Below are 27,926 nucleotides of genomic sequence, written 5' to 3'. Positions count from 1 at the left end.
TCAGGCACTGCTCGAATCAGGAACAGCATTGCTGCTCACAGTGCCACAAAGTCTGTGACCTTTTCTGCCTCTAGACTAAGGCAACTGGCAGAGCAGGGCACCCACACCTCCACACCTTAATAAAGATTTTAAAGACTCCCAGTTGCCCCGCCTGCTGCAGGGCAGAGTCAATAGCAGCGGTTTCAGCATGGAGTCTGGCTCCACACGTGTGCCAAGTGGGATGTAACCAGCTCTCAGCCTTGCAGAGGGGGCTGTGTACCCTCCCCAACACCTCCCTGCACTCACAGAAACCCAGAACTAGAGGGAAACAGGAGGGACCCTGGTGGGAGGTGAAGGAAAGCTCCTGGTAGGGCCAACAGAGGCTTTGCTGGGCTACAGACTGAGTAGCATCACTGCTGCCAGAGCTGGGAGCTCCACTCACCAGTGATTTTCATGCCCCACTCAGAAAAGCAGAACCATCGCTCTGTAAAAGCAGCTCTGTTGTGCTTCTTTTTTATTTCAGATGAAAATAAAAGCATTTCAGTGTCTTTTGATCTGCCTCGCTTCCTTACTGACACATTCAGGATGCTCACAAACATTTTGGCGTGGTGGGTCCCCATACCTCAGCAAGGTCCCAAGATTCCCTGGGGAATTGCATCCCTGCCAGTACAACCAGCAGCAGAGAAGCAAAGCAAGGATGGGGATGTGTCCCCAGCCTCCCTGCTTTTTCCCTGGCTGTCACCCCCGTTGCAGTACAAGCCTCAGGGTGCAGAGTTACTGATGCTCAGGTACTCGGCAGCTCCGGGTATGCCGGGCTCCTGCCCACCTGCAGCAGGTATTGCAGGGCCAAAGCTGCTCGCTGGAGTGGTGGCATTGCAGTCCTGCCTCCTCTCACCGCCCTGCCCAGCTGCGACAGCAGCTCAGCTCCCTCCCTTGCTCTTTGTTAACCACTGAATTCATCTGACAACTCAAAGAGAGAGAGAGAGAGGGGAGAGACCCTGCGGCCCGCCGGCGCGGTTCCCCGGCTCCCCCTCTGCCCTCATTTGCAATGCTTGAGTGGGGATTTCTCTATTTACTAAGCTAACAATGTGGGTTCCCAGGGCCTGGGCTGATGATGACATCCCGGCGCTGGTGGGTGGTGGGGCCGGGGGGGCGGTGAGGGCTGGGGGGGATTGCATAATGCCGAGGCAGGCGTGGGAAACCACAGCATCTGCGAGAAAAGTCTCTGCCAGCCGCTTTGAGCGTGGCTCAAAGGGCTCCGGGGGAAGCCACGGGGCACAGGGAGCCCTGGGGACCGGGCGGCGAGGGGAGATGCTCCAACCCGCATCTCACCGGCACGGCCCCGCTGCCACCGCCTCCGTCCCCGGAAGGGTTAACGCGGGCTGCCACGGGTCTGCTCATTACAGGGTTAAGGGGGAGATGGCACTTGCAAATCCCTCAATTACCCGGGCCAGAAGGCTGCTCAGGAAGAGCTTTATTAACGGTTGCCGTCTTCATTAACCGCTTCTCCACAGCTGCCTAATTACGGCCGCCATTAGGCTCGCTGGGTCTCCCCACCACCGCCCTGATCCCCGGCCCCCTGATTAACCTTAATTACACCTCCATCCTCGGAACGGGGCGCTCACCTGAGCGGGGCCGCGGCCAGGGGCTCGGGGCTGCCTAATTGCGGGCGAGCCCGGCGGGGCGGCGCGGGGAGGGGGCCGGGGCCGTGGCCAGGCGCCCGCCGCACGCCAGATGTTCGCTGCTGAAAAGGCGAGGGCTGCCCTCGCACTGAGCTAAGCGGTGGCAATGAGATCGGTAGCAGGGCATTGAGGGAGGCGGTGAAAGGGTTTCCCACCTGAGCCGATGGGGCTCTGCTGGGAGCAGAACGGGGCCTGCCGGCGAGGGAAGGCAGAGGGTGAGCGTGGGGAGATGCTGTGGGTGCTGCTGCTTGTCCCCCAGAGCTCATCCCCGCCAGGAGACTCGGCATCCTTGGAACGAGGTGGTTTGGAACTAGATGACCTTTAAGGTCCTTTCCAACCCAGACCTTTGTACGATGATCCCTCTGGGTTTCTCCCCAGCCCTGTTCCTTTCCGGTTAGGCTAAGGGATGTCTCAGGGCTGGATGCAGCACACGTGGGTACCAGTGCCCGGATGCGGCTCTACCGTGCACGCCCAAGCTCAGCGTTTCAGGCAAGGCCGCAGATGCTACGGAGGATAGCAGAGATCCGGCTGCCCTCCAGCCCTGCTGTCCCCAGGATGCCACCACTGCTACAGGACAGCCCCAGTGTGATGTGCCACCCGAACCTCTTCCTTTCACAAAGAAGATGCTGCTGCTTTTTCTCTCTCCCTCACTGAACAGGGTGAAGCTCAGCTCCTCAAGCACAGGGAAAATGGAGCCGCTTTCTCCCTCTCCCTCGAGATGCCCCTACCACCTTCTTCCCCCTCCTCACCAGACACCTCCCTTTTGGGAGAAAAAAAAAAAGATAATAAAGTTCTTATTTCCACCACATTTGCCATTTCCTGGTCTAAGTAAAGAGTGTCATAAGAGTGACAAGCTAAAAGCCACTGATTACTGTGGATTCATGGCATTTATTCTCCTCGTGAAAAGAGCAAACATCAGAAATAATGTGGTCCGGCCTGCCTCGGAGCCTAACCCTGCAATTAATCAGCATTCATGTGCAGAAGGTGCACGAGCATCTGATATGTAGAGAGGGAGTAATTAAAGGCAGATGCAATCTCTGCTTCCCGCAGGCCTGGGGGAGGTAACCACGCTCCCCCCTCATTGGGGTGCAGCCCCCCAAAATCAGCGCTGCTCCCCCTTTCCCTCGGAGCAGCCGCTCCCCTTGCCCCGTTCGCCTTGGCCGGGTGCCCGGGCCCGGCTCCGCTGCCCGGGGCCAACGGGCCGGCGGCGGCTCTGCCTCGCTCGGCTCTCGGCGCAGCGAGCAGGAGCGCTGGGGATGCGCTATTTAGGCGAGCTTCCGATGCCTTGAACCCTGACATGGCTCGGTGACACCGCGAGGTCCCCGGAGAGGGGGATTCTGCGGGTTGGAGCTTGCCCGGGACTATCACTGGCCTCCTCCCGCCGGGGTCTGCCCCGCTGCTCCCGCTGATCCTGTCGAGACCTTTAATCCGTGGGGGATCAGCAAATTAATCCACTAAAGCATGAAGGGCCTGAGCTGTGTTTAATCGCTCCCTTTTGTGTCAGGGGACGGCTAAATGACCATACAAGAGAAAAACCCACAGAGGGGTCAGAGGGGAGGCGGTGGGCGATTAACCCCCGTCACCTCCCTCCAGGCTGCGGCGCGGGGTGAGACGGGGCCGAGCCCGCAGCCGCCGGTCCCGGCACCGGTTGAGCCGGTGTCCCCTCGTGCCCCGACAGCCCGTGTCACCCATCGCGGGTGGCACTGCTGCCCACAGCCCCCCCCCCAGCACGATGGGAGCTGCCCCAGCCGCGGGCAGGATGAGCCTTCCGAGGTCTCAACCTGGCTCCCAGCAGACAAGATGTTATCACGGCAATTACCCCCCAAAACATCCTCTGGGAGCTATTCCGGCCGAGGGGTCAGCGGGGCTGAGGGCGGCCGAGCGCTCCCGGCGGAGGAGGAGCCGTGCCGGGGGAGGCTGAGCACAAGCACAAGCCGTCTGCCTGCTCCGGCACAGATTGTGCCAACGCGTGGTTGAGCGCGGCGAACGCTCGCAGCCAGCACCCTTCAAAAATATCACTCGGGGAACAAATGACACCACCTCCCCCTCGCCATCCTCGCACACCAACGCCCTCGCCCAGGCAGGGGCGGCCACGCCAGCCTGGGTGCTGTGGCCCCCCGGCTTCTTCCCCCCTCCCATTTTTTTCAGAAGGAGAATAACCTGCAGTATATATATATATGAATGTATATATATATATATTTTCCTTTCTGGAAACTAATGGACTCCTTAAATAGCAAAAATTGCACCCTGTAATTAAGATCTTGCTTTTTAAATGATTAATCATTCTAACCCCTTCCAGCGGCATCCCACTTACTGCTGCTCTCATATTGAAATGCAGATCTGAGAGGGAGGGAGCCGAACAGGTCTGTGGAGAGGAGCAATTAAATCTTCCAGCTGTCGCTGGTCCACCCCATCCTCCATTTTTTTCGGGAAGCCCTGGGCGTTGTCCGCCGGGCTGGCTCTGTGCCCTGATTCACATCCCCCTTTATCATCCTCTCATCTTCATCCTCCTTCCCACCTCCACCCCTTCTTTCTCTGTTGTCTCGTGGTTTCTGGGCTCAGTGACACTTTGTCACTGCAAGGTCTGACCTTCCTTTCCTTGGAAGGGCTGTAAGCTCCCCAAAAATCTGCATGTACCCCTCTTCTTAGGTGAAAGGATGTGAGTGCATGGTAACATCAGCCTTGGAGAGCCAGCAATTGCAGTTCAGCCCATAACAAGCAGACTCCTGTTCTGGTCCTGCTGCTCTGCATGTCTGCCTAAGCCTGTCTTTGCAGCCCTGTGAGGTTGCACCCTCCTGTCCTTCCCTTGGCTTTCCTCTGAACCACATCCTGCTGCAAAAAAATCAAATCCTGCCAAAGACACCCATGAACATGTGCCACTTTCCTGCAAGGGGTTTCCACAGCCTTGGCACAGCACCTCATTCACACTTCCCCAGGACCAACTACAGATTTCTCAGGATGCTTCACCAGGAAAACTGCTCAGCTGTGTATAAACCACAATAAAAAGAATGTCTTCTGGCCTAAATCCATCCTGTAGATTCTCTTTGGGTTGCAGGGTACCCTTCAGGTGATTCCAGAAGCATGCAGCTGGTTTTTCGTCCCGTTTCTGAAGCCATGGGTGGATGGAAAAAAAAAAAGGGTAAAATGCATTAGGTCTCAGTCCCCAGCAGTGCCAGGATAATGGTTTGGGAGGGGCAGGCTCCTTCATAATCATCACCCAAAGGGGAAGGACCTGTGGTGTGCATTTCTGTGTCAGTGCTCTGCAATAAATCCCCCTTTCTGTCAACCCCTCCAGCCAGTCCCATGGCAGGTCTGTGAGATAAATGGGACTGCAGCCTCCATTCCCATGGGCCGAGGAAGAACCTGGTACTCTGGATCTATTGAAAATGGACAAGAGTTTCTCCAAGAAATCAGAGAAGGGACTCTCTGGAATTTCTGTGCCTCTCTGTTTGATTTTTCTGCTATGGAGACAGAGAGGAGACAGGAAAGTGTATGCTCATATGAGATGGGGGAGAGGGAATGGGAGTGTAAAAGAAGTGGGATTATGATGGGGAGAGAATGTTCCCCAAAGAATGGAAACAAGAGGAGAACAGGCTTTGCCAAGGAAGTGGAATGGAAAGGGGTTTCCTATGCTACTGTCACCTCTAAAATACTCACCTCTCCTCTCAAATGTTTTCAAAATAGAAGATTCCCAGAAGATCTGGGAAGGATGGAGACTGGAGCTCCTCTGGACCATCCATCCCACAGTCACTGCATGGCGCATTGGGCCAGCACAGTGCTGAGCCCTGGGGCACAGCATGGGAAGGATACTCCATGATTTGGGGGAGTGAGGAGCGAGCTTCCTCCACAGCACACACCAGACAGCAAGACCTCAGCATCTGCACTGTTTCCACTCTGATTTCCAGGCTTATTCCTCATGTTCTGGGCTGCAACATCTTCCTAGGACAAGGCTGTACAACAGGACATGGTTCTCCCCACCAGGTACTCACCCATCCCAGGGCACCAGACAATATTTCCAATGAGGCCAAGGCGAGTTCCATCCCTCCCCCCTCGGCCTCTTGACATGGATGTATCCCAGAGGGAAGAAGGTCCTTGTGTACCTTGTCCCATCTGAAGTGTATTTTGGTCTCTGTGGTCACCAGCATGTCTTTTAGTGGCATGGACAACACTGACCAGAGGCTTCATTCCCCCCTTACCCAGCTAGAGCTCAGAGGCCTTTTTCCTATGACAAAATAGAAACAACACCAACGGGCCACATAATAATCAGCAGTGAGACATGGAGAGCATGAGCTGCCCTTCCAAAAGGAATCATTCCTTGCAGCCTCTGAACTGTCCTGGCACCCTCTCTCACATAGTCTGGATGCTCCAAAACACCCAGTGATCCTCCAGAATTTTAAAGCATTAAATGCCTGTTTTTTTGCTCTTTTGGCTTTGGTATGGGAAAAACATAGGCAGCCAGGCTTATATGGCCAGGAGCTCCACAAGGGTTAATCAGTGGGAAGCAGAGTCGGATACAGATGAGTCTTGATGAGACTAGATTCCCAGGGCACCATGAGGAAAGTCAGCAAACCCCACCAAGCTCTCTATTTATGGATCCCTACTCCTCTGCATGGCCCCTTTCTTCCTCCTCTTTGCTTCCCTCTTTTTACTCCCTGCCCTGAGTTGCAAGGCACAGGACCCCGTCCCGTCCCCAAGCCCCCTCCATGCCATCATTTGCATTTTCACCAGCCTTGATTAATGCCAGAGCCTGTTTATAGAGTTACAATCTCCAAATTAGGTTGCCGAAGGCATCCCGGACCAGCCCTGGAAAAATCTCGGTGGCTGAAAGGAGCCATAACTAAGCCTCAAGCAGACGTCTTTATTCAGCTGTAATTGACGTTTAACAGACGTCTGTAACTTCGTCTGGACTTATAAAAAACCCCGAAAAAAAGTTCTCCCCTCTCTTTATGTTCCCCCCTTTTATCCAGCAGTCAAAAGTGTAAGAGCCCACCACACCGGCCCCACTCGGTCAGTGTGCAGCAGGGGCCGTGACAATAGTGGGGCTGAGACAAAGCCACAGCCCACGCTGCACACACTGGCGCCTTGTATGTCTATTTACCTCCTAGAGTGGTTTATGCTAATTTATTGGCGAGCAGCGACCACTCCTGCATACTGATGTGCCGCCACTTCTCTCTGAGCGGGGGCCCTCGTCTGCAGGCAGGCCTGTGGGGGCACCCCCTTCCCCCACAAAAGGATGCTGTGATGCTCAAGGTGTGCTCCCAAACCATCCAAGCTGCCGTGCTGATGCCATGGTGGCTCTTTGTTTTGGTTTCCTTTGGACGCAGGGTGCCGGTGCTGTCCCTCTGCACAGGCACTGGAACCAAGCAGGCAAACCCAACCCACAGCCACAGGAGCTAAGGGCAGGGGAAGAAATGCCAGAGATAGCTGTGGAGACAAATGGATTTTCATACAAATATATCTCCGTGGTGTTCTGCTGACATGTGTGAGTATAGAAGGGTGCTCACAAGTCAGGAAGACACTAGAAATCAGGATAAAATTATTTTCTTCTTTCCTGAGTGCTTACATTGTGTACTATTCTTTGCTGCACAATGGTTTATTTCATCACTGGGACATGAATTCTCAGATCAGGTTTTACCTGCTAGTTCTTGAAGGTAAATTTTCCTTTCTTCCTCAGGAAGACGTGGTGCTGCTCAGCCCTGGCCATGGAAAAACCCTTGTGCTCTCCTGCAGATGATCAGACCATCAGGAGGACAGTCAAATCTCTCTGCAGACCACATCCTTCCCAAACAAGGCTTTTATAGAGCATTTCCAGTGTAGAGGCTGCCCAGAGTTACAGAGTAAATTGGTTTTAGTGGTTCAGGACTCCCCAGAGAAAAGTGAAGCCATATGGGATGCTCCTGCTCCCATTCACAAAGCACCTTCCAGCACCTGCCAAGCACAATCCAAGGCAAAGCCAAGGCTTGGAAGCAAAGCCAGCAGACAAAATTGAGACAAAAGGAAGAAAGTCAGCAGCAATTAATTCTGATGCTTTGGATTTGCTGTGTGTAGCATATGGAGCTCCTAAAAACCTGGTCAGTGCCATGACAGTGTGAAATTCGGGGGCAGTCAAAAATGGGTCTTCATGTCCATGGTGTGAGCATTGGGTCATTGTATTGCAGATGGTGAAGTCAATGAGTCAGAGAGTTTACCCAAGAGGAACAGAGGCCATTTGCAGGTTTAACCAAGCAATGGGCCAAGAAGCTCTAAAATGTATGTCAAAAGTCATTCAGCCTCCCCAGGAGAAGATGAAGGGAGTTGTGCTCCAGCCCCCACCCAGCTCTCTGGCTGCTCATTCACACAGGTGATTCTTGGCTGCAGAGCAAGGCAGGAGACCTGTCTGTGCAGTGGAGAGCATGACTCATGGCTGGCAGAGACACACACAGAGTGAGAAATCTGGCCTAGAGTACCAGAGGGCTGCTAAGGTCCCAAAGCTGAGAGCTTGCCCATGCCAGAATGGCCAACAGCCAGGAAAAGGGTAACAGAATTAGGCAGGACTGTGTGAGAGCCTCAAAAGTCAGCAGACCTTGCCTGTGCTTGGCTGGCTCAAGCCTAGAGAGATTTGAGCGTATCCTTCAGAAGCTGTGGGCTAGGAGGGATCTATTTGGGGTGGGTGCCCTCTGCCAAGCATGGAAAACAGCCCATGCAGCCATTGCTGCCTGTGGCAAACACAAACTGAGAGAGCACCTGCACCCATAAGTCCACCTTCCTCCAGAATGCCACACATAGGTACCTCTGTTCCTGGGAATACAGGAGAAAGTCATCATGCCTCTGATGTGACTTAGGACAACCTCTAGGTATTGAGGAAGCCATCCCATTGCCCATGGCACTGGAGGTGACATCAGCACTGGTGCTGCCCCTTCAGCCACTGAGGGACCCTCCACAAACTGGACAGGAGCTCACTGGGCCAGAGAGGCCAGTCTGTCAGCTGCTTTGTGCTGCTAAAGATCCAGAAAGGGGCTGTATCACAGCCATGGATCCAGTATTTTGTGTTTTAAACCGGGAGGCTCAGGGTTTCTTTGCTTTTTGTGCCGCTGAAAGCAGCAGTAACTTTTACATCCCCTTTGGCATCTTTCCCTGGGGCTTTCTGCACCAGCTGGGCACAGGGCATGGCCTGAGGAGAGGGAGCAGCTTGTGATGCTGTGCCAGAGAGGTTTATCCTTCCCCTGGAAAAGGAAGCAGCCTCTCTGTATGTCTCTTCCACACTCCTGCACGTCAGTGGAATGAACCCTGGTCACCTCTATCAGGATATCGAGGGCTTGCAGGAGTCTGGGGTCAAGCAAGACTTCCTGGGCTGAGGCAGGAATGAGTGGGTTTCTCCAGTTTCCTACAGCCGTGGAGATGGAGATTTCCTGCACAGGGCGGCTCACAAAGAGCCTGAGCTGCCGTGCATCAGTAACACTGGGATGCCTTTGCTCGGGGCTGCTGAGGGAGGCTCGGCAGCAGCACTAGGGAGGCACTGGAGGGGTACAGAAGGGCTGAGAGCCTCCTTCCTCTCCCCACACTCTGAGCGAGGGCAGGTAGGGCGAGCAGGGCTCTGAGAAGATGCCAGCCCTAGCCCTGGCAGCCCGCAGTCCTGCCCGCACCGCTGCCTTGCAGGAGAGGAGAGATGTGAGCACCATGTCTTAGGCGAGGGCACCTCATGCTGGCAGCTTCAGAAATAGCCTGGAAGCCTTTGTCTTAGTGCTTTCCCTTCTTTCTCCCAGGGTCACACGGCTGGTGCTGACAGGATAAAACGGTGCTCTGGAGCAGAGAGAAGCTGTGGGGACTAAAAAAGCAAACCAAAACTGGAAATTATCCTCCTATTTCCTCTGCACATGTTCCCCTGCAATACCATGCCCAGAGCAAACCTGCATGAGGCCAAGCCAGGTTTTTCTCAGACACCAGCACCAAGCATCCTTCACATCCATGTCCCCACGGTCCCACTGTGCCCAAAGCCACCAGGACGTGGGGGCAGTGGGGTGGCTGCCCAAATAAGGACAGCCCCACGTGTGGTAGCAAACCCCAGACATTTAGGGCTGTCTGCCTGACCCCAATGCCCCAATTTCCCCTCCAACAACTTCTGCATTTCCCCTCTCCTCCCAGGGCAAGCTGCCTCAGCAGGAGCATCCCCAGGCCTCGCCGGCGAGCTGTTATTTGCCAGGCAGAGGTGGGTGAGAAAAGAAACACCCTCCCTAAAAAAATCCCAAGATGTCTGGTGTGAATATCCTGATCCTGCTAACCCTGGAGCCGGCCGCGTGCAAGCAGCAGCCCCGGGTCTCGCTTAGCAACAGGGCACGGAGCAGCCCGCGGCTGGCAGGCAGAAAAAAGGGTCTTTTCTTGTCGCTGAAAGATTCATCGTTGGGCTGAAAGTGGCCCCTCCCCTCTTTCAAATACTTGTCAGCAGGGAGAATACAGCTTAGATACTGGGCTGATCAGATCATGGCTAATCTGTTATTCCTGGCCGGGAAAACTGCCGGAAGACTTTCAAACAACTTCACTGGGAGCGTGTGCGGCGGGAGGGAGCGGGCAGGAGGTGCCGAGCCCCTGGCAGCCCCATGCCGGCATCCTGAGGGCATCCCCTGCTCCTGAGGTGTGCAGGGAGGGCAGCACTGGTTCCTCACCCCGTGCTGACCGCTCAGTGCCATGCTCAGGGCTGGCAGAGGGGAAGGGGTCAGTGCTGAGGAGTAGAAGATGGGCTGGCCAAAATGTCCCTGTGGTGAGAGCAGGCTGTCCTCCTTGCATGGCTTTTTCTCACAAATGAGGTGGTTTGAAGATGTTTGTCACTGTTGAAGGACTTTGGTCACTCATGTGTGGGAGCCTCATTGCCACAGAGAGTACCAAGGAAAGGATGGCCAGCTCAGAGAAAGGTGCTTTCCTCCCTCCGGGCTGAGGTGCTTCTAAAGAAAAAACCAGACCAGACAAGTCAGACAATTTGTGACCTCAGTGGCTTGCAGAAATTTCACATGGTGGCCCAGATCCTGCTCCTGTACATGGGGTACATCAAAGAGATGCAATATCCTACAATATCTCCTACATGTCCTGCTATGCCCAGCACTGGGGCCAGTGTCTGGTTAGCCCAGGGAACAGTGGCAATGCACCCTCACTGCCAGAAACCCACTTCTCCGTACAAAACCAGGATAGGTGGAGCTGCTTTAACCACTGCCACTGCACACACAGGTAAAATCTCATCCCTGGGCCTGGCACATGCTGCTCTGCCTCTTCACAGATGCCCTGCCTGCCCATGCATCTTGGTCATGCACCTTGCCCTGCTCCCTGGCTTTCCTCCTGCTGCCTTGTCCACTGCATTCCACTGTCAGCTTGGCTTTAGCCCTAAATCTTTCTCTTCCAGGCTCAGCAGTAGCTCAGGTTATTGTCCAGCACATGCCATGAAGACAGACCTTAGGTGGGACAGCTCTGTGATAGAGAGGAAAACTGCCCTGAAGTGGCCCAAACTGATGGCAGCCTGTATGAGGGGGATGGATGCCCAGCGAGCCTGGGGACTGGCCTTCACCTCAGCAAGCTCCTCTTAGTCAGGAATAATTAATTACCTTCTCAAGGATCTTAGCTTCAGCCCTTCCCTGCTCATGCCCCAGCCCAGGAGAGGAGGGAGGAGGAGACGGCAGCGAAGAGGGTAGAGAATTAATTGGACATTGTGTTGGGAATCGCCTCCTGGTTGCTGTCAATCTTGGGAGTGAACAGCCTCTTGTCTCACTCAATAGGAACTTTATATGCTCCTTTAATCCTTCAGTCTGTATTGTCAGAGCTTCCCCCCTCCTCCTGTCTCTCCTTCCCACCACAGGACTTTTGATGACCCCAGCTGTCTGAGGCAATACAAAGAAGCCCCTTAACTAACACCCTGTGATCTATACAGGCAATAAAGAGGGTCCCCTTGACAAGGATTTGCGGGCAGAATATATGCAAATGCTGGGAGGTGAGTGGGTGGGGAGGTGTGCCGGGAAAACCGCAGTGCAGAGGGCAAGGCTCCTGGCCCTGGGGATGCCGTGGCCCAGGAGGGCATGTGGCACAGGTGAGGGGTGCCCAGAGATAGCCAGGGCTGGCTAGGGCTGCTGAGCCGTTGCACACCCTGCCACGGGGTGAAGTAACCAGGAGAGCCCTGTTCATCGGGGCTGCAAGGCCAAGGCATCCATGGGCACATAAATGGGGGGCTCCTGGCCCATGTCCCCCTGTGCTTTACTCCTTGAAGGCCACCTCCCGAAGTCAGGAGGCCGTGCTCCTTCCCACATTAGCACATGAATGGGGTTAGGGGTGGGGGGGAGGTGTGAAGGGGGGCAAGCCCCCACTGTCCACTCAAGCAAACAATTTGGCTAGCAAATTGACATAATTACAAGGGACAGAGAGAAAAGAAAGGCGAGCCCCCTCCCCTGCACTCCAGAGGGCCCGACCCCTGCCGAGTTACTTAGACCCTTTGTGCGACTCAATGCTAGGTACTGATGAGGGGTCGTATGCCCTTTTCAAGGGCCCTAAGCGACCGGCTGCCCTAATCTGATTACAATTTACAGCTCTCCTTCAGAGGGGCTGCAGCGGGGCTTACGAGGCTGGGCCTGGACACTCTGGCCCAAAGGTGGCTGGGTGTGCGTGGCACAGGTAGCACCACGGCTAACAGTGTGTGAACATCACCAGCAGCACCTGCAGTGTGGCTTTCAGTGTGCCACCTGTGCAAGGTCAAAAAGGCTGAGGCCATGGCTGTGGGGATGTGGCTTTGTACATGTGGGCAGGCTGGCCCTGGACATGGCGGCCCAAAGGTAGCTGGGTGTGAGTGACACAGGTAGCACCATGGCCAACAGTGTGTGAACATCACCAGCAGCACCTTCAGAGTGGCTTTCAGTGTGCCATCTGTGCAAGGTCAAGGAGGCTGAGGGCACAGCTGTGGGGATGTTGGCTTTGCACACATGGGTAGGCCAGGCCGGGACATGCCGCTTGCACTGGCCCAGAGGTAGCTGGGTGTGCACGGCACAGGTAGCACCGTGGCTAACAACGTGTGGGCATCACCAGCAGCACCTGCAGCGTGGCTTTCACTGTGCCACCTGTGCAAGGTCAAGGAGGCTGAGGACATGTGTGGCTTTGTACACGTGGGCAGGCCAGGCGTGGACACGCTGCTCGCACCAACCCAAAGGTAGCCGGGTGTGCATGGCACAGGTGGAGGATGTGCACAGTGGCACCATGGCTAACAACACGTGGGCATCACCAGCAGCACCTGCAGTGTGGCAGGTGTGCCACCTGTGCTAAGTCGAGGAGGCTGTGGGGATATGGGGCTTTGTACACGTGGGCACGCTGCCAGCAGCAGATGTGCAGTGGCCAGTGGCTGGGGTGTACAATGAGCCCATTTCAGCCCAAATCTGGGGTTGACACCATGTATGTGCACCTGTGCAGACCAGCACACACATGGGCACAGGTGTAGGAAACAGGCAAACCCTCTTGTCCCAGGCAGATCCACAGATGGGCCCCTCTCCACTGAGAGTGGGGGACAGCAGAGGTGAGCAAAGGCCTTCTGCCAAAATCTCTGCGGCAGCTTGCAGGAGCAGGAGTGCGAGCAAAGCCCACCACCTGCCTATTAAAAGAGGGATTAAACTATGCTGTTCCTCCCCCCCACCTCCTCCCTTCTCTCTCTAACATCATCCCCTTGGGGAAACTACCACCTTTACATGAGATTTTCCCTTTTTTTTAACCTCTTTTCTGCTCCATGCCACAGAGATCCCAGGGGATTAGCAGCCAGGCTGGGCCTTCCAGCCTCCTTGAAGGCAGGTTGTTTCAGCCACCCCCCCCATGGGAACCTGCCCCAGGACAACTTTGGTCAATGGCTCCGGTGCTTCCCAGCCAATTTGTACCACCTAATCCCCGCGAGTATCTCCAGCCCCTTTCTCACATGTTCTCCCGCCTGCTGGAGCAGCCCAATCCTCTGCTCTCCACGCTCCCCCGTCGAGAAACCCTCCGTCCACCGCTGGGGCCGCGGCCGCACTTCAAACGCGGCAGCCCGCTCCCGGCATTGTTTGCCAGGGAATTAAAGCTGCACGGCCAGCCCCAGCGAGTGATTTAGGCACTGAGACCAGACTGAGCCCCGCCAGAGCACGGGCAATAAAACGCTTCGCTGCCCAGCAGCCCCGGCGATTTAGGGGTCTTCCCACGAGGAGGAGGCACAGCGCAGAGGGCCGGGGAATTGGGTCAGGGCTGCTTCTTCCAGCACATGCACATGGAACAGGACCATCTCCCAGGGCTCGCAGAGCTGTCATCAGAGATGTGGGTTGGCCACTTTGCTGAAGCAATGAGGGTCACCCAGTCTTTACCATTACATGGACCCTCGTGAGCTGCTGGGAGGAAAGACCAGAGGCCACGAAGGTTGGACACACAGATTATCTGGGACACAGACAGATCTTAAATGGTGTGGGATGAAGGGACACCAGTCCAGTCACACAGGAGGAAACGCAGTGCCCAAAAGGTCTGCTCCTGCTTTTAGATTTTGCAGACTTGTGGGGAAAAGTTTTGGACTTCCTTTCTGAAATGACATTGCCTGCGGTGCCTGTCACTGAACATCCCTGTGGTGGTTTCTGATGCACTCTCTGCATGAAGCTGTGAGCAGAAAATGCCTGTTACATCCCTTTCCCAGGGCAGAGAAGCTGGGATGAGATCTCCCTCCTTCAGCAGATCCCAGCACTGGGAAAACACTTGCCCTACATTTTCCCATCCCTGTCTTAGAGAAAGGATGAGCTCAATGTATGTTTCAGCCTCTGCAGGGATCATTCTCCAGAGACCATTTCTAACCCCTGTCAGACCTGCCTTTGCCATCATAAAAGAAATATACAATACACCACTTGCTGGCAAGCAGGCTGGAGCTCCAGCTGGCCCAGCTACGATATTTCTGAATTTCTCCTCAGCCAACCAGCCCTCTCCCTGCATGCCACACTGCTGCCGTGCTGGAAACCAATCCTGTGGAGGATTTTAGGCCTTTTATTACTCTTCTTTTTTCAATGGTGAGGTTGTTTCAGGCCAAATGGAGGCAATGTGTGTACAGGAGAGAGCGTCTCGGTGCCTGGCTGTCCCCGTCCCCGCCATGGCAGGGGAACACAGTGTTTCGGCACCTCCTCCTCTGTCACAATGTTTTTCAGCTCCACCAAGCAAAGTGTCCAATTAGAGCAGAGCCTCTTGCTTCCATCTTTGCCGACATTTAATTAACATGCTGCTGCTGGCAGCTGCTGACAAATTCCAGAAACATGTTGTAAAGGGTTTTTGTCTTTACCCAGCATGGAAAATGAGGGTGTCATATCCCAAGGGGATGTGAATAGCTACTTTTGACTCCCCCCCTCAGGTGTAAGAATTACAGCTAGATGCAGTGAAGAGACCTATCAGCCCTCCTACCTCCTTTCCCCCCCTCCCTTTTCCTTTCCTGCTCCTCATATTATATCACCCTGGAAAACGTGCAGGATTTTAGGCCCTGTTTTCATCCCTGTGTCCTCCAACTCTGGCTGAAGCCTGATGGTCCAGCTAAGAGATGGGGGCTGTCCTCTTCCCATCAGAATAGCATCAGACAGTGGAAAGAGACATCTGGTGACACTGGAAGAAATGGATGAAGCCAAAAAGGAGGAAAAGGTCCTTTCAGCCTGTGCTGTACATGCAAAAAAGGTTCCCAAGGAGCTGATGGAGGCCTTGGAAGGGTGGTTCAAGGGAAGGTGATGGCAGAGGCCATCATGTAGAAGTGTAGCTGCACTCACAATGGCCCTCACCCCTGCCGTGGATGGCAGGATGAGTAGAGGCTCAGCTGCTGCACCCCTGCATCCCCTCCTCAAAAAGAACCAGCCCAGCCTGTGCTTCCCACCGTGGGGGTTGTCATCTCAAGGTGCCTGCTCCCAAACCAGGTATCTCCCCAGATTGCATAATCCAATACATTTTCTAACACACCCAGCTCGTGCTGCCACCGTTCATGCCTCCGCTTTGTCCCCAGGGCATCGGGAGTGTCCCAGCGCCTCTGCTTTGCCCCGGGCAGCCAAGAGCTCTCCTGGCAGCGGCTGTGCCGCACATCCCATCCCATCCCATCCCATCCCATCCCATCCCATCCCATCCCATCCCATCCCATCCCATCCCATCCCATCCCATCCCATCCCATCCCATCCCATCCCATCCCATCCCATCCCATCCCATCCCATCCCATCCCATCCCATCCCATCCCATCCCATCCCATCCCATCCCATCCCATCCCATCCCATCCCATCCCATCCCTGTGCCGCGCATCCCATCCCGCCCGGCTGCTGACACACGGCAGCACAGGCCTGGAAAGAAGAACACGACTTTATTGTATCCACAAAAGCGGCAGAGCAGGGCAGAGCCCCGCGGTCTCGGGGAGCGGACGGTCCCTCTGCGCTCGGTGCTGCGGCGGGGAAGGCGGGCGGGCGGCGGGGCGCGGCTCAGGGCGAGGCGGGCTTGTCGGGGTTGTGCATGTGGTACACGTCGCTCTCCTCGTCCTCCGGCACCTGCGGCAGAGCCCCCTGAGCCCCCCGGGCCGGGCCGCGGGCCGACAGCGCCATCTCGTGCCCCCCGCCCCGCTCCCTCTCCCGGCCCGCTCACCTCCCAGTAAATGCCATCCTCGAAGCAGTTCTCGGCCGCGGCGTCCCCCCAGATGGGCAGCTTCAGGATGCCCCCTGCGAGGAGGAGGGCAGGGCCGTGGGCACGGGGGGATGCGGCTGCTCCACCCAAGGGGGCAAACGCAGCCCTGGCACGGCGCTCGGTGCCGTCCCCCCAGGATGGATCCGGCACGTGGATGCCGCTGTTTGAGCATCCTCCCCTCTCCGCGCTGCCCTCCGGCTTACCCACGATGGCTCCCCCAGCGAATGCCATCAGCAGAGACACCACAATGCCGGCTGCCTGGAAGCCTCCCTGGATGCTGGGTGTCCGCGTCTGGTACACGCCCGTGAAGTCAAACGCCTTGATGAACCTGCCGAGGGCAGAAATGGGCATGATTGCCCCTGGCAGAAGGGCAGAAATGCTGATGATTGCCCCTGAGAGGAGGGATTCCCCAGCTCTGGAGGAGCCATGGTGCCCAGCTCTTTTGGGAGCTCTTCCCTACCCCCATCCCTCTTTTGCAGTGTTCCAATGACCAAAACACCGCTCACTTCTTTCTCTGACCCCTGGCAAAGCTTTACCAAGGAGGAGCCCAAAATATAAACATTCTCCTTGTAATTCAGAATTTTAGCCTTACCTGACCCCACAAAACAATGCAGCGGAGAGGGAGAAGGACTTCCCTCCCCATTGTGGCCCAGAATAATGCCAAACAGCAGGACTGTGGCTTACTTTATGAGGCCACCAAGAGTCAGCTGCATAAGATGAGGCTACAATTCAGTAAGCCAAACACAGTCAGTGCAACCCATGTTTTTGAGGGATAGCTCTGGGCAACTCTGAACTATTAACAAAAGCTGTTATTTGCTCCCAGCCCACACAGCTTCAGGTAAAATGTGTCCTCAGGGAAGAATTTCAAGCCATCTTACCCTTCCTTTCCATACACATCCTCTGTGGCTGCAGCTGCTGTGATGGCCCCCACAATGCCCCCAATAAGGCCTGGCATGGCATGGAGGTTGTGGATGCCACATGTGTCCTGGATGTGCAACCTGGACTCCAAAAAAGGCTGAGGGGAAGGGAAGTAGAGAGAAATCAGGGAATTGAGTGTGGTCCTGGAAAGGATTAGTTTCTTCCATGGAGGACTGGGATAAGCAGAGAAAGACGAGAGATATTGTGTCCCATTAAAGAGCTAAAGGCTTGATACAAAGATGTGAGCCAAGCTCAAAATGAACTAACAACATATCCTCCAAACACGCTCCTGTTGGGAGTCTGAAACTTGCTGAGCATTTTGGGGCAGTGAAAGGAGAGAGAAGCGATCTCACAAGGGATTCTGGAAAGCAGGAACCATCAAAGGGAAGTGAATCCATTTCTGGTCTCCTCAGCAGGAGCAGGACTGCAGGCCCCTGGAGCAGCACTCACCGTGAAGTAGACATAGCCCAGGGTGGACACGATGCCAGAGATGGAGCCCACAATGAGGGAGCCATACGGGGTCAGCATCATCTCGGCGCTGGTGCCCACGGCCACGCCGCCGGCCAGCGTGGCGTTCTGGATGTGCACCTGCAGGGGCAACCACTCTGCCTTGGCATCTCAGGGACATTGCAATTGCTCAGGGATGGTGCAAATGGCAAAGCGGGAGAATCAGCTCTGAAAATGTTTCCAGAGGAAATATCAGGGCCCATTTTCCTACTGGGTGGTGAAAAACAAGAAAAGAACAGGCAGCTTCTGTCTGTAGCACAGGTGCACAGAGACTCCCACTCCCCGTACCACACACGTTCTTTGCATCCACAGATATGGGTGGGGAGTTGTGATGAGATGGAAATTGTCTCACCCGTGTGTCATGCAAGCTCTGCTGTCACAGAGACTTGTCACCCACACATCCAACACGTACGAGTCAGCCCCCCGATTGCTCACGAGCTGCTGCGCAGGCCTTGTTTGATGGGGAGCGCTGCCAAAAAGGGCTCTGCAATGTGTCCAAGAGCAAGTCCAGTCCCTGCTGTGACTTGGCAGGGCATCACCCCACACTTCAAGCCCTGCAGGACCCATTCCCACTTTCTTATTCAATATAGCCTCAGAGTTTCTGACTGGATGCTGGTTTCACCATCATCCCTGGAAACCCTGTGTCTGTTCAGCAAAACACAAGTGCCAGTTGTTTCCTAGACCCTTGATCAACCTCATTATGTGTCCCTGGGGCAGTGCAGGGCTCTGTGCTCCCATCTTACCATGTCAAGCTTGCCCTTCTTTTGCAGCATGCTGGAGAAGGCCATGGTGGTGAGGACACAGGCGGCCAGCGAGCAGTACGTGTTAATGGCAGACCTGTGCTGGGCATCCCCGTGGTCAGAAATGGCTGAGTTAAAACTGGGCCAGTACATCCACAGGTACAGGGTACCTGGTGGGATGGGGCACATGGAATGAAGAAGAGAAAGGGAAAAGAAAGAATACAGGGATTGAAAACAAAATTCTTCTGCACAGGGAGAAATTACATCCTGTAGTCCTGCTTCCCCAGATTCACACCCCACATGATGAGAGCAGCATCAGGAAAGGCTGGCACAGAAAGGGAACCAAAATACATCCTTATCTTCCCAGGCACCATCCCAGCCCAGCCACTGATGAAGGGAGCTGAGTAACTCTGAAATGTGAAACACCTCTGGGATACAGAGCTCCTCAACTCATGCTGGTTGCATTTTTCCCAGAGACACAGGAGGAACCAGCCCTGTGCAGCTGAGAGCTCCCCATGCTGCAGCACCCCGGGGTGAAGGCTGGCTCACCAATCATAGCAAAGAGGTCAGAGTGGTACACAGAGCCCTGCTTGTCCTTGCTCTGCTCCAGGTTGGGTCTGTACAGGATCCGTGTCACTGTGAGGCCAAAGTAGGCTCCGAAGGTGTGAATGGTCATGGAGCCACCTGCATCCTTCACCTGCAGCCACGGGAAAACAGAGGTTTGCCTCTGCAATCTCCACTTGTTCTGGAGCTGAGGCCTGATTTGCATCATGCCCAGCTTGTCTGTGCACTTGACAGAGGGACCCAGTGCTCCTGAATTGCCAGGCTTATGTGTAAAACCCCAGAAGATCTCCCTTCCCAGGGAAGCATGACCCACTGCCCCTCTCCTTGACAATCTGCCTAGTTTTGCTGCCTGAATTCTTGCATTTTTAATGCTTATGAAGGCAGTGTCTTGGTGGAGCCCCAGCAAAGGGAGAAGGTTTGAAGAGGTGCAGAGAGAAATGAGCAGAACAAAGCAGGTACTACCTAAAGCCTTACATGAAGAAGGTTGAGGAGGATGTACTCATTCACTGAAAAGAGTGTGACTTGAAACAAAGTCATGACAAGGAGCTGTATGGGGCTGGTTTTGCCCAGGATGGCCCCAAAGGCGATGCACACAGAGCCCACGCAGAAATCAGCATTGATCAGGCTGGAAAAAGGGAAAGAAAATTGTGGTTTAATAAGGGAAATTTTCTCTGGAAATCACTCTTATCCACCCCTAGCTCTGTAGATCCCACCTGAAGACAAAGAAGTGATTAGGAGACATCCCTGGATTTCCCAGTGACCTTCCTCCCATGCTCACAGTCCCACATTATTCAGGTAATGTGGATGATCTGTGTTCCCAGCACTGACATACAGGTGTTGCCAACTGCTTGGCTCTCATTCCAGCTCTTCCACTGGCCAGGCCAGAGGTGCCATCCCAGAGCCCAACTCCTCCTTACTTCTCCACTCCAATGAGGATCTTCCCGTCCTTGAAAGAGTGGAACCAGCCTTGCATCAGGAGAGCCCACTGGATCCCAAAGGCAGCAAGGAGGAAATTGAAACCCACAGCTCCGAATCCATAGCGCTTGAGGAAGGTCATGAGGAAGCCAAAGCCCACAAAGATCATCACATGGACATCCTGGAAAGCTGTGCAGAGGGAAGGGACTTTCAGCTCTGTGAGGACAGCAGGGCTGCAAGAGCCACGTGCATTTGGTGTTGAAAAGAAACTAATTACATCAGTAGCAGTAGGGGGGAAATTCAAGAGAAAATGTGTGTTTGCCTCATGTCCCCATGCTTCTAAGTCTGAAAATGGCTCAGCTTTTAGAAATTGGCTTTTGGTTAAAAGGCTCAGCCTTTAAAGGAAATGTTTACTAAAAGCTGCGTGCAAAAGAAGACCTGAGAGTAATGGAGTGTACAAAGGAAAACCTTTTTCTATTCAGATTGTTTATTCTCCTTTTGTGAAAAACTCAAAACCATCACGTGAAATGAACAGTAAAGTTTTGTTAAAACACGTAAATGGCCATTTTGGGTACATCCATTCAGTGCAGGGTCCTGGTGATGGCTCAGAGCAAGGAGAGCACAAGAACAAGGAAAGTTTACAAATACACTTTTAAATGCTTTGGAAATCAGCAGCAAAACACCCTTGAGAGCAGAAACCCACCGTGTGAGATTTTTAGTGCTCAAACCAGAGAGACCCAGTTCTTCCCACTAATGGTCAGACCTGCTCAGCCAAGCCCCTCAGATGCCCTTCCCCGGGGGAAACCAGATCTGTGTGAGCCTCTAGAAAGACCTTTTGGTGCAGTAAACCTGCTGTACTTTTTAATGCTGCACCTTTCTATCAGATAAGCATTCCTTTGCAATTAAGTGAGCTGAAACGCTTGCATACTTTCAAATTGAACCGTGCAAACCCTAACACTGCAGGCCTCCCAGCCAATGGAAAGAACAGGAAACCCAAGGCTGGGATCCCCCTTGGGAGACTCCTGCCAGCAAAACCATGGTGCAGAGCAGATAAACACAGCACTGAGAGAGCTAAACCAGAATGTTCTGCATTTTGCAGTGCAGAAATCATTACAGCCACTACATCCAGCAAAGTCTGTGCACTCAGAGAGGGTGTAAGCTCAGGGCAAAGGAAATTCTGTGGGTTCAAGTCTGCTCTACCCCGAAACTGTGCTGAAATCCATCAGCTCCTGGTCCATTTTCACAGGGCTTGTGTCTGCTATTTCCACTGAGGGTGGGTGAAGGCTTGTATGAAGTGCAGCTCTGCAGAAGCTGAGAAGACCTTGTAACTTGTTTAAGGATGAGCATTTGGACAGGCTTAAGCCATGCAGTGCCATGATAATCTGATTGCTTTTAAAAGATGTCCCTGCTATGAAATCACTCTTTAAAAAGGAAGGAGACAAGATCTTCAGCTGGCACTGTTCAGTAGAGGTCACTTCCAAAGCACTTCTCCACATGTCCTAAGAACCAATCTTAGTGACTGTGGTTTTACCACACAATCCCGTAGACTTTCCCTCTGCAGCTGTATTTATTTCTCCTCTCTCTTTTCCAGTGTAAGCAGCACAATATACAGCTAGATTTATCTGCTGCCATTTGCATCATGTATTCATTCTCTCATTCTAAAAGCAGAAATACACAGGTCAGAGTTAAAGCTGTGGACTCTCTGCCTTCCCAAAACCCAGAGGATCCCATTGTGTTAGACCCTGTATGAACTCAGCAGGAAGAGCAGATCTTTGCTTAAACCACACCCAATCGAAAACCTTTTTCTAACCCTTGCCGTTGTTTTCCTTTAGTAAGAATAACATTGTTATCATTGAGGCAGTACAGGCATTGCCATGCCCTACAGGTTCTGTAAGCCTGCTTTTGTGGCAGGACAATTGCCATAACTATCAAGAATAAGTGTTTGGGCTTTGAGAATGCTCTCGGGGACAAACGAATCTCATTTCTTTTCCCCTAGAGAGCAGATGAGTCACTGATTACAAAATATCAACTTGCAATCCAAAATGAGAAGGAATTGTCTCACTGACTGGGCCCGGCAATGGGCACCAACAACTACATGTTGGCTTCCTGAAACCAGGACAGCTTCCCTCTGCCTGCCTTCCCAATCTTCTCTGGCTTGAAGGACCTGTTAATTCGTCACTCTTATCCCTCTGCCACTGCAGACAGGTGCTGGGGACAGCAGTGGTCACAGATATGTTGGTACAAATGATCTTACGGGTGATCAACCACCACAGTCTTCTGAGCAGCACAGGATGGACACAAGGATTGAAATTCCAGAGTCTGGCTACCTTGTCATGTTTTTCCATCTTTGCAGAGAGAGAAAATTTCTGATTAGATAAGGGAGAAAGAACAGCTGTGCTTTTGGGCACGTGAGCTCTTCCTCAGGCCTGAAACAGAAACGTAATTCAAAGCTAAACTGAGCAGTTGCCCTTAGCTTGATTTAGTTGTGTTGAATCCATCTTGCCATTTGAGGGGGAATATTTGGCACTGCAGAGCAGGAGTGGGATATGAGGACAGAAGAGATGTCACTTCCTTAGCTCCTACACACTCTTTCTTGGACTCCTGATGTCCTCCCAGCACACCGGTGACAAGAGCAGCCCTCAGGCACTGCTGCTGCTTCACACCGGCCTGCGTGGGGCTGGTCCCAAGGGCAGATGTCCAGGGAGAGCCCAGGGCAGCCACGACCATACATGAACCTGGAGGCTGACTGAGCAGCGGGTTTCTGTAAGCAAATCCTTCTCTCAACTAGCTAATCCTCAGCAGCCACAGGTTGCTATAGCTCCTTTGATTTAGCAGGTGTTTTTAATGGAAATGTTCTAAATAGATGCATGACTCAGGCCTGTTGCTTCCTTGGAAACAATTGCCTACAGAAGCAGCCTGTTCTGAAAAGCTCACAAAGATGACCAGCCTTGGAGATCAAAGCCACCCAGAGGCACTGGCTGGCCAGAAGAGCTTTAACCTTCTGAATAATTTCTGTGTCACTGTGATGCAGAACCCAAGAACCCTGGGAACCTGGCAGCTCAGGAGTACTCTGGCACCGAAATGCCAGTAGCTAAAGGGTAATTCACAAGTGAGGGGGTGGACGGAGGAAGAGGAGGAAGATGTCACAGGATCTCAACAGCCGTTCCTCTGTGTGCACAGAAAGGCTTGCTCTGATCCAAAGCTGAGGGAGGGGGCAGAGAGCTGAAACTTGCAGAGTGTTGGGAACACGTCAGCCCTATTCCTGGAAAAAAGACGTCATGGTACGCTGCTGACAGAGCCCCAAGGCACCAGAGGGCCATGAGGCTTTTCTCTGGTTCTTTGGTGAACCCCAAGCCAGCCTCGAGGCGAGAGCATGACCTTCCAGCAATTGGTGGAGACAGCACCTCTGACAGGCTCTGCCACAGCACAGGATGGGATGGGATGGGATGGGATGGGATGGGATGGGATGGGATGGATAGGGATGGGATGGGATGGGATGGGATGGGATGGGATGGGATGGGATGGGATGGGATGGGATGGGATGGGATGGGATGGGATGGAATGGGATGGGATGGGATGGGATGGGATGGGATGGGATGGGATGGGATGGGATAGATTGGGATGGCATAGATCGGGATGGGATGGGATGGGATGGGATGGGATGGGATGGGATGGGATGGGATGGGATGGGATGGGATGGGGACCAGCCAGCACAAGGACTAGGCTCCCAGAATACTCACAGGGGTATCGGAAGTAGAAGTCGTTCTCCATGTCACTGGTCAGGTTCATGTCCCGTTTCTCCTCCTCCCAGTGCGCGTCAGCTTCGGCGCCGAAGCGCACGAAGACCCCGAAGAGGACGATCATGGCCAGCTCCCAGAGCAGGCACACCAGCGGCAGCCGCCAGCGCATGTTGGTGTTCTTGGCCATGCCCTGGCGCTCTTGTCCCTGAGCAGGGGCTCCCGGGGGCTGAGCGAGCCGCGGCCCCCGCGCCGCCCAGGGCCGGGCACATATATCGGTCAGGGAGGGCGAGGTGGGGCCCAGGGAGGTGCCTCCGGCAGGATCACGTTTCAGAGCTCTGGAGCTTCAGTAGGGCTGTTCCTCTAACCCACCTTCCTCCCTGGGAGGAGGGACAGCCTCAGCACCTTTCCTCTGAGCTGCTCTGAGCACCTCTGAGCCCTGCCTCCACAGAGACCAGCAGATGTGGAGGCCAGTGTGACTCAGAGTGTCCAGCCCCCTGCTCTGCCCAGTCCCACACCCCTTCCCTGCCCCTGCCAGAAGCACCTTGATCCCACTGTCCCCTCCCTCCCGGCTCTGGGTGCTCCCCTCACCCCCTCCCCAGCTCTGAGATCCCCTTCCCCAGCTGGCACTGTGGGCGAAGGCACTGCCCTTTGCTCCAGCTCTTGGCTTTTGGAAAAGCAGCTGAGGTTCAGAACGGGAGGAAGAGGAAGGTGTGAGCTTCAAACCAGGTACTGAGATCCTCCATGAATGCAGAGACATGTGATGGCCCTGCCAAGGCTGTAAGGATGTTCAAGTGCCATGTGTTCCATCATTTCCCAAAGTGATTTACCCAGAGCATCCCCCTGGCAAGGCAAACTGAGCTGGGGCTGCATAACCAGGGCAATACTGTGAGATGGTGCTGGAGGCCTAAACAGCCCCTCCTCTGGTATGGTTTTCCTTTAATTAACAAACACAAAGTCCATTTTTCATATTCTTTTGAATTATGTGCTCTTTCCTCAAAGAGCCAGGCAAGTCCTTCAAACAGATCCCAGCTCCTTCCTCTGCCTGCAGATCCCTGGTTTGCCTGTCAGTCTTCCAGAGATGAAAGACTGCAGCCCAGGCAAGCTGCCCAAATTTGCTGATGGCATCTAATTGTGGCCCGCAGGCTGAGCAAGCAGCACTGATTTTGGTGTTGATTAGGCAATAATTTGAGTTTATTATTTTTTCTTGTGTGCTTTTCTTCTCAAAATGACAGATGGCAGAAAAATGCTGTGGATGGTCTTGAAGAGACTGATGGCCACACAAAAATCATCCTCCAACCTCATTTGAACCCGTGCAGGCAGCAGGATAGAGACAGTGTCGAAAAAAGAGAGAAGCCCATCTGCCTTAGCCCTCACCCTGCATGTGCAGAGCTCCATGTGACTGGGGTCACTTTTTGGGGACACCTAAAGCAAGGGGATTTTGCTGTTGTCTGAAGGACGAGCTCCCCCTCGAGCAATGCTGCTCAGGGTGTGGTTTTGGGTCTCCTATTACACAGGGCTGTGCACACCAGGATACAAAAGATCTCCAGCTAGAAGGAAGCTGAAATCCCCAGACAATACTTGATCTCTAATTGCTGGAGCGCTGTTGACAGTTGCCTGTTCTCGTGCCAGCTACGTGGTAGGACTGGTATTGTGCCCTGCCCTAGAGCAGCCTTTAGACACCTCAAAAAGGCAGCACAGAGCAGAGTTTTAAAACAAAAGGGAACTTGCTTAGGTACTGCAGCCACCAGCAGCTACACTTTGTGATTACTTGAGCAAAAGAGTAACTGCAGAGCTTTTCTAATCTATGCCATCACTGAAATGGCAGGGTCTCCAGGAAAGCAGTCTGCAAAGCCCTTGTGCAGACCCCAGAGGCAGCAGTTCTGTCCCATCTGCTGTCCCCAGCCCCTCTTCCCACGTGTGGAGGCCAGGAACAAAGGCTAATGGCTTTTCTGCTGGCCTGATAGTCTCACCTTGCTGCACTGCCCCTCCTTATCAGCCTGCAGATCAGCACTTTGTCACTGCAGTCCCAGCGGGGCTGGCATGCTCCACTGGCTGTCCGTGCTGTGAGAGCCCATTAAGGGACCAGCTTCTCTCCAGGCTCCTTTCCAGGGCCAGGATAGCACTGGGAAGGCTGATGGGCTGTGCCAGCACATGTGTCTGCAGCAGTGCTGGCAGGGCACTCCCTACAATGGGTTAGACCACCACTGCACCCACCCTGCAAGGCTGGTAGGACACACAGGGCAGGTTTCCCTATGTCTCAGTCACAAATACCAGGGTGTTTAAATGTCTTGGAAACTTCAGGCAGGTGTCAGCTTGCTCCACCACAGAATTTCTTCCATCATGTCCAGCACCCATAAGAGCTGCAAGTTTTCCCCGAAAAATTTCTGAGATGATGCTGAGGGAGAAGGAACATTTGCCTTTCTGCTCAAGAGCAGGTCTGGCAGTGTCCAGATCTCAGTTACCTTGGGTGAGGGTTGTACAGTACTGGTCCTAGCTGGGTCTCTCCCAGTTTCTCACTTTTATGAGCACTAAATATGTTTGAAAGATGTAGAGACAAAATCTAAAGCACAGGAAATCCCTCCCTCTTGCCTGGAGGCCTTGGGGCAGCTTCACCCTGGACAGGAGGGAATGGGTGCTCCCCAAATCAGTGCTCAAAGCAGCCACCACCAGTAGCCTTTGGGCACACGGGGTGGAAAATGAGGATTTGGGGAGTCCTGGAAGCCTTGATGCAGCACAAATGAGACTCTGGGCATTGCTCAGTATCAAAGGTGACTTGTTGCTTGTGCATGTCCTTGAGGAGTGACCTGAAAGCAAAGCATCTGAGTCAATACAAAACAAAACTTTTTTCCAGGCTGGCTCAGCCTGGCAAACACTTTCCACTGGGGCAGGACAGAGTGGTGCTATGAGGGGAGATCAAACACTTCATTTAGGTCTGGGCTTTCTCATCAATTTTTTTCAGCCCCCACCATTAAGTATCCCTTGGAGATAAATGTTGGAAACACGACAAAATAAGACGAGATTTTTTAAGACAAAAAATATTTTATCTGGATCAAAGTGACAACCACACACGAGCCAAATGCTCAAATTATTTTTCTTGAGCCCTCTCCTTCCTCCTAAGAAACAGCATTTACCAGCAAGTAAATGATTGTCCAGAAAGAACCCAAGGACTGTTTGAGAGGGAAGTTGGTGTCCTTGTGGAGCAGGTAGAGAGGGCAAATGTCTGTGAAAGCAGCACAAACGTGGGACAGCACAAGAAGCAGGGGTGTGAGCAACTCTGGCTGTCACACTGGGAAACAATGTCACCTGTGCTCAGCCAACGCCTCTGCTGGCCTTGCCAAGAGCTGGACAGGCTGCCAGAGCAAACCCACTGAGGTGGGCAGGGGAGGAGAAGGGCTTTGAGTAGCTAGGAGCAGTTCCTGTGCTGGAAGCTGTCAGGCTTTGCTGGGAAGCTGCCCTTTGCCCTGGGTTTGTTTCGGGTCCCAGGGGGACTGTGATAAGGCAGGTTTTGGTCACACTCTGCTAAGTGTCCTCAGCGGCCTGCTGGGACAGATGCCAGCGGCTGGACAATGGCAGTGACATGGTGTGGCTGGCTCCTCCTCAGGGCTCAAACAGCACAGAGATGTCAAGCAGCAAGAGATGCCAGCCCTGGCCAGGAGAAGGGAGCCCACATCCCTGGGGCTGCAGGCTGCCCTCTGCACTTTCCCAGGGACACCTGGTGTCCTTCTCTTGCTCTTGGTGGCAGGTTACTCCTGCCCAGCCGAGTGCACCAGCCCCTGGTTCCAGCTCGTTAAACCCACTTGTGTTCACAGTCAGCACAGAGCCAAACGGGCCCTTTAGTGCCCCTCGTCTTTGTTGCTCTATAAATACCACTGGCTCTGGGGACACTGGTTTGGGCTGGGCTGCTCTGGCTCTGGAGGTGAGGGTGGAGCAGACACCGGGGTGGGGATGCTCTGTGGGGACTCTCCTGTGTTACCCACTGTGATCACACCGTGATCACTGACACCACGGGGACAGACGTGCTTCGAGCCCTGCAGGGAGGGGCTGATGACAGCCCAGGGTCTTTGTCCTCCACAAGCGTCCTGTCCAGGGGCCCTGACCCTACACCTCTTCATAGAATCAAGTTTGGAAGAGCCCTTTCCAATCAAGCCTAACCACCAACAGAGCGTTATCACTGTAACCCCCAAATCATGTCACCCAGTGCCACATCCAGATGCCTCCTGGGCACCTCCATGGATGGTGACTCCACTGCT

At 53.9% G+C, this 27,926-nt stretch overlaps 1 protein-coding gene across 1 annotated transcript; it reads right to left on the bottom strand.

The window, feature by feature from the left end:
- Window positions 1-15,959: 15,959 nt before the first annotated feature.
- On the bottom strand, window positions 15,960-24,114 carry RHCG (Rh family C glycoprotein). The gene is made up of 10 exons (XM_063169852.1): window positions 23,677-24,114; window positions 19,939-20,125; window positions 19,496-19,646; window positions 19,007-19,154; window positions 18,461-18,627; window positions 17,661-17,798; window positions 17,171-17,307; window positions 16,496-16,620; window positions 16,254-16,327; window positions 15,960-16,159 (listed from the first exon to the last, which is right to left on the bottom strand). Exons 1-10 carry the CDS (start codon window positions 23,861-23,863, stop codon window positions 16,094-16,096), a joined length of 1,380 nt encoding a protein of 459 aa, XP_063025922.1. The 5' UTR covers window positions 23,864-24,114; the 3' UTR covers window positions 15,960-16,093.
- Window positions 24,115-27,926: the final 3,812 nt, after the last annotated feature.

The sequence above is a fragment of the Melospiza melodia genome, chromosome 15 (genome assembly GCF_035770615.1).
Source record: "Melospiza melodia melodia isolate bMelMel2 chromosome 15, bMelMel2.pri, whole genome shotgun sequence".
Lineage (NCBI taxonomy): Eukaryota > Metazoa > Chordata > Aves > Passeriformes > Passerellidae > Melospiza > Melospiza melodia.
The sequence above is the reverse complement of the archived record's forward strand: the minus strand, read 5'-3'. Positions and strand labels throughout refer to the sequence as shown.

Bases quoted from the DNA above. Each gene is read 5' to 3' on its own strand.
- RHCG (XM_063169852.1), bottom strand. From the start codon at position 23,863: ATGGCCAAGAACACCAACATGCGCTGGCGGCTGCCGCTGGTGTGCCTG. The intron at 19,155-19,495 runs GTAAGGCTTTAG...CCGTGGCTGCAG, and splicing joins TCCTCCTCAACCTTCTTCAT to GTGAAGGATGCAGGTGGCTC. The intron at 16,328-16,495 runs GTAAGCCGGAGG...TCCTCCTCGCAG, and splicing joins CGCTGGGGGAGCCATCGTGG to GGGGCATCCTGAAGCTGCCC.